The sequence below is a fragment of the Lissotriton helveticus genome, chromosome 1_1 (genome assembly GCF_964261635.1).
Source record: "Lissotriton helveticus chromosome 1_1, aLisHel1.1, whole genome shotgun sequence".
Taxonomy (NCBI): Eukaryota; Metazoa; Chordata; class Amphibia; order Caudata; family Salamandridae; genus Lissotriton; species Lissotriton helveticus.
The window spans coordinates 687,396,729-687,402,653 of record NC_136057.1 but is presented as its reverse complement, the minus strand read 5'-3'; the positions used below and the strand labels follow the sequence as shown (position 1 = coordinate 687,402,653).

Below are 5,925 nucleotides of genomic sequence, written 5' to 3'. Positions count from 1 at the left end.
ATAGATATCCTTAATTTAATAATACTCTAAGGATGGATACATATTTGCGTTGCGGCCCCTGGCATGGATTTGTTGCCTCCGGCTCTGTTCCACTGTAGCAGTGTGATTTGCAATGATGTCTATGTTTCACAGCACTCAATGTTTTTCTCTTTGTTTATTATTTTAATTTTTACATGAACCACAGAACCCAGGGGCAAGCAGAATACAGGGACCGAGTCGGCGGGTGAACCACCAGTTACACAGAGCTCCTCTACTGAGGATCCTGCTGCTGTCCCCAGTAAGTCCAACAGTGCTTGTTTTTTCCTCTGTAATGTGTCTGCAGTGCTTTGTCAATTGACAGCAACCAAGTATGCATCCAGAATGATGTTTGTCTAGTATTTTTGTAAACGTTAGTATACCACTACTAGTCTTGTGGGTATTCTTCTATCTCCTATGGAGTTATATACATATTACACAACTATGTAACTATGCACACGAAAATTGGATGTTGTTGGTACTGATAGGCAGGTTGGACCTTACTTACACCTCAGTCACAGAACTCTGAGGAACGCACAATTCACTGAACGTCAGCCTATATGGCCTGAGTCATTGGTCTATTGTTCAAATCACACTCCTGAACCCCAATACCAAGATGCCGAATGCTTTTAGGACACAAACCGTTACCTAAGAAACCCCCTTTTGCTCACTCACTCGTGTGAGTCTCTAAGACAACAGACACTGAAAATATACTTCAGAGTCAAAGTGGTCATTCAAAAGCTTTATTTTGTTAGAAGTAAGTAAGTAACATCAATGTTTTTAAGTTGTTCCGTCCAATACGTTGAAGGGCCCACCAGAAAAAATCCAGAGTTAAAACAGGCATAATAAAGTAATCAACATTTGTACAGCTACTAGTGCACAATAGGGAAATGTGGCAACTATCGGAGACCTCTCACCAACGTATACTGGTCAGATATTCCTCTTTTTTTGTAAGCTATGGAAATGTCCGCTTCGTAGAAGGCAATCTTCTCACCTGCCGAAAAATAATGACAAAAGTGGTGCACGTTAGACAGTATTAAATACATTTATGCCAGTTTTATGCAGCCATGCTAAAAAGAAGTTGTAACCTGTAAGCAAACTCTATTCCACAATCCACATAGAAAACTTAAATACGGGCCCTTTTACTTTCCCACCTCTTCAGGTGTATGCATTGAACAATGATGTGTTGCCCCAGAGCGTCTTCTCGTACTGCGCAACAAGCTGCGAGTTAACATGCGCAAAACTGGATACATTGATGTACAAAGGTTACATAGTTCACTTCCAATTTCCAAGGACTAGAGTAGCAGGACAGATGAGATGAGCTTGGGTACCATACCATAACAATGAATGCTAATAATATGTGTAGTGACTCTGCTGTACTATGCAATGTGGACTCATACTGATTACGTACGTTGTACTTAACTGTTTTGAAGAACTCCATTCTTGGTGAACAAGTACAAAGGGGGCTGTGCATCCATCTAAAAAGGTGTACTTATTTTTATAGGTGCAGAACCCTTACCATCGACCAGTGCCGACGGGGACAGCGGCGCAGCTTCAGCGATCCCGGCGGGGACAGGAGGAACAGAGGCACCTACACCAGCAGCAGTGGGGGGGGAGCCAACAGCGGCGGGCGATGGTAAGTTACATTCAATAGTGATCTGCATTACTTGGTGGGAGGGGAAAACTTTCTCACTGTACTCTACTGGAAAATATATGATGTTACCTTTACTTGTCATTAGCATGCTAAGCATTACCACTACAGTAATGCAAGTGGCTGATAGCAGTCGGATGCATGGGTTGTTGTTAAAGCATGTAAAGGGGAAAACACAGCTGCCAGCGTGGTTGGGAGACACACCCAATACCGGTGGTTAGTGGATAGTCTCAGCAGCAGCGGTGTTTTGGGCAAACCCAAAGGCAAGGGAAGGAGGGGACGACTGGGTGCATGGGTCGTTGCTGGTGAAACACAAACCAAATAAGGTTTGTTGCGCGGTATAAAGTATTATAGTCTTTACTAGACATGTGCTACTAGCTGCCCCCTGTTAATTAATGTTACTTTGAGAGTGTTCCCGCCTTCCCGGAATCAGAGTATATAATACAAAAGGAGATATGAAAAAGACAGGTGTTCGTTCTAATGTGTGTGACCGTTGAAGTACACCCATGCTAATAGGGCAGGCATAATGCCGTGACAAAAAGTCCGAAAAATTAATAGAGGCTGTAGAATGTTCAAGATAGACGCAACACAATTTCTGGTACTCAGCTTGCTTGCTAGTGCTACTGTGCCGCCCACTATGTGTTGAATCAATGTTGTGTTCTTGATTTGCGGGGAGTTTGGATTACAACAATTCTGTTTCTTTCTTTATAGTTACTCCTTCCCAAAAACCAACAAGGAAGGAGTTGGCAGTCCGGGCCCGGCAGCGGAAACTGCAGGCAATTGTAGAGGCCTACCGCCGGCTGGTGGATCAGGCCGAGGAGGAGGAGGAGGAGGCGGCGGCAGCAGCTGCTGCCTCTTCCAATGCCCCGGGCCCCAAGCCTGCAGGACTACGTCGCCGTGGTCAGGCAGCCGCCCGCCGCCGCATTGTTACATCTTCGGCGGCCCCCCCACAACAACAACAACATGCATGCAAGTGTAGGTGCCGTGATTTCAAAGCAAAGATTCTCCGCCGGGTAGCGAAGTTGGAGGAGGAGCGGAAGAAGCTGGAGGACGGTCTAGAGGAGCGTGTGAAGATACTGGTGGACAAACACCTGAAAGCCCGCCGGCTTTGAAATGGACCCTGTTTTTTGCCCCTTTTTTAATCCTTTTGTTGGTGGGTGGGATGTGGGAGTTGGGGTGTACATTTGGGTTGAAATTTGGTTGGGGTTAGGGGAGGGTAGGGACAGCTCTGGGTCAGGGGGTTACATTTGTTATATATTTTATTTTTCTATTATCATTATGAAAATATAAAAATAAAACAAAGATATTTTCACAAGAAAACATTTGAAGTTCATTTGTGTTTGTTGGGGGGGTGGAGGGGGGACTGTTTCACCAAATAATGTACGTTGTGCAACATGAACATGAACTACGAACGATAAATTAAGTACTGACTGCACCTGTAGTAGTAGGGTCACAAGTGCATAAATAATTTATATTATTAAATAACATGGGAAAATTGCCCATCACGTGAGTCTGAAGTTACTACTAGTATACTTTAATTCCATGCACATTTGCTCAGAGTCGGCTAAACAATCCTATGCAATGCATTGCATCATTCCTTTAATATACCTGTCCTAGTTGTCAGGGAAGAGGAGCTCGTCCTCAAACTCTGTGCGTTCAGACAGAAGTAGGTCATGTAACCCAGTAGTGAGGACGTCTTCTTCACACTCGCTTTCTTCATCCGGCGGTGATTCACGTACTTGATAGTCTGGTGGTATGAAGCGTTGATTCATTTTTATCATTGTCAGCCGCTCCACGCTTTTGGGGGAGAGACTAGTCCTTTTCGATGTGACAATGGCACCAGCAGCACTGAAAACCCGCTCAGAGGAGACACTGGCTACAGGACAAGCCAGATACTTTATCGCCAGCCTGCTCAGCACTGGCCACTGTCTCCTTCTTTCATACCAATAGACCAATGGGCTTTGCTCCATGAACACCTCTGTTGTGTCATCCAGATAGGCCTGAACCATCCGCTCAATGTTCATTGGTGCTCGGCTTTGCTGGTCCTCTTTTCCCTTTGCAACAGCAACGGACTTACCCATCCCTTTCTGTAGAAAAAAAGCAGTTATGCTTTTGGTTGGGTCTGCTGAATCAGATCGTGTAGGTGCTGCTTTTGGTACTGTTGGTGCCTGCTGGAAAGCAGACGCACTGCTCTCACGCTGTGAAGAACTTGCGTCAGGAGTACTTGGACTGGCCTGGGCTGGCAGTGGCAGGCCTTTAAGTAACAGCCGTTCAGTTTCTAACTCATTAGCTTCCGCAGCTATGGAAGTTTTGTACTTGTCAACATCCTCATCTGAAAATGGAATTACTTCGTTACTGCTGACAAATAATTTGTACCGTGGATCCAAGATTGTTGCAGTTATGTAATGTTCACCTGACACAATATTGTTGAGCCTTACATTTTCACACAAGCGGTTGACTAAGCCCTTGGCTAAGGTATATGCATCAACTTTTTGTTCGTCACCTTCGTATGTTTCACAGACCTCCTTCACCTGTTGCTCAAGCATGTACAACAATGGGATGGCTTGGCCCATAGTACAGTCCTCCCTGCTAACTGCACGTGTGAAGACCTCAAAGGGTTGTAGCATCTCTGTGATGCATTTAATGAGGTCCCACTGCCACATCTCAATGGTCAGGGCTTTAAGATTAACAGTAGGATCCCCTAATCTTCTTGACATGACATAAGCATTCAGTGGGATGTACTGCTCAAAGAGACGCTCAAGCATGAAATAAGTTGAGTTCCAACGTGTTGGGACCTCCTGGATCAGTGCTTTGACTGGCAACCTATGCTCTTGCTGAATGACCCGTAGCAGCTTCCGTCCTTTGAAAGAATGGTTAAAGTGCGTGCATATTCTTCTGCAGATGGCCATTATGTTGCTGACTTTGGCTTCATTTTTCAGAAAGTCTTGCACGACTAAGTTTATGCAGTGTGCCAAACAGGGTACCCTGAAATAATGTCCTTCTCTCATTGCCTTCACTACATTACTGCCATTGTCGGTGGAAACAAAACCAATCTTAAGGCCTCTTGGTTTCAGCCATTCAAAGACCTTGTCGTTAAAGTCAGACAAAATGTTTTCAGCAGTATGACTTTTGTCCATACCAAACATGGCTATAGTTGCATGTCTGCGCGTATCATTAAAAATTCCAGCAACGTCACGGAGGCCTGAAGTTAACTTGTCTTTAACACCTGCAAAAGAGATCCAGTGTGCGGTGATGCACATGAAATCTGTAGCATCGCAACTGCTCCACATGTCTGTTGTCAGGTGGATACAATGGACAACACTCTGTTGTAAGGCTTTCCCAATCAATTCCAGCACATCGTGGTGTAGTGCTGGAACAGCCACTCGGGCAAAATAGTAGCGACTGGGAACGTTCCATTTTGGGCAGAGGGTTGCCACTAATTCCAGAAATCCAACAGCCTCAACAAATGAAAATGGGAGAAGGTCCAGTGCTAACATTTTCGCAAGTTTGGCATTGTATAAACGTGCTACTGGGTGGTTCCGCTCGTACTTTCCCTCCTGCCTTAACATGCTAGGAATGGTAAGCTGCTTTGCATGTCTTTGAGTTGTGCTAGACGGACCACCTTGCATCGCAGACTTTGCACTCCTTGGTGTTTCCAGCTGACTCTGGTGCCACTGAGAAGTTGCAGATGTGGAGGATGTGGACTTTACCACTCCAGTGCTGGCGACAGGGGTCGATTGTGTACCACTCCTAGATAGAAGGTCATCGTCTCCCTCTTCTTCTACCTCCTGGTCAACCATGAGTGGACCTTGTACCACTGTATCCCCACCAACACGAGTGCTAACATTTTTTAAGCTTGCAAGGTGGTTCTCCCACCTGATCACGTGTGTTTTTTTCAAATGGGTCGTTTGGCCTCCAGTCCCATAGTTTGTACCAAGCTTACCACGACTAACATTGGCATGACAAATGGTGCATACAGCAATGTTCTCCTGAACTGGGTGAACCGTAAAGAAGTCCCACACTGGGGAGGTAAACTTTGGTCTCCTGCCATAGGAAGAGGAGGACCCACTGCCAATGCCGGATGGACTGGAGGATTGTGGAATTTCACTATGGGACAGCTCAGTCCTAGTACTGCCACTACCTCCTTCTGTTGAAGTGGCGCTTCTGCTGGATGTCGGATGCTGCCGGGCCTTCGCTGTTGAAAAAATTGGAGCTGGTGTTACTGTGGGTGTTGAGTGTGTAGGAGTTATGCGTGGCAC

At 45.6% G+C, this 5,925-nt stretch overlaps 1 protein-coding gene across 1 annotated transcript; it reads right to left on the bottom strand.

The window, feature by feature from the left end:
• Positions 1–750: 750 nt before the first annotated feature.
• On the bottom strand, positions 751–4,986 carry LOC144770516 (zinc finger BED domain-containing protein 6-like). Its single transcript, XM_078655102.1, has 2 exons — positions 3,275–4,986; positions 751–1,009 (listed from the first exon to the last, which is right to left on the bottom strand). Exon 1 carries the CDS (start codon positions 4,954–4,956, stop codon positions 3,280–3,282), a length of 1,677 nt encoding a protein of 558 aa, XP_078511228.1. The 5' UTR covers positions 4,957–4,986; the 3' UTR covers positions 751–1,009; positions 3,275–3,279.
• Positions 4,987–5,925: the final 939 nt, after the last annotated feature.

Excerpts from the sequence above, each read along its gene's own strand:
- LOC144770516 (XM_078655102.1), bottom strand. The coding sequence starts at position 4,956 with ATGTGGAGCAGTTGCGATGCTACAGATTTCATGTGCATCACCGCACAC.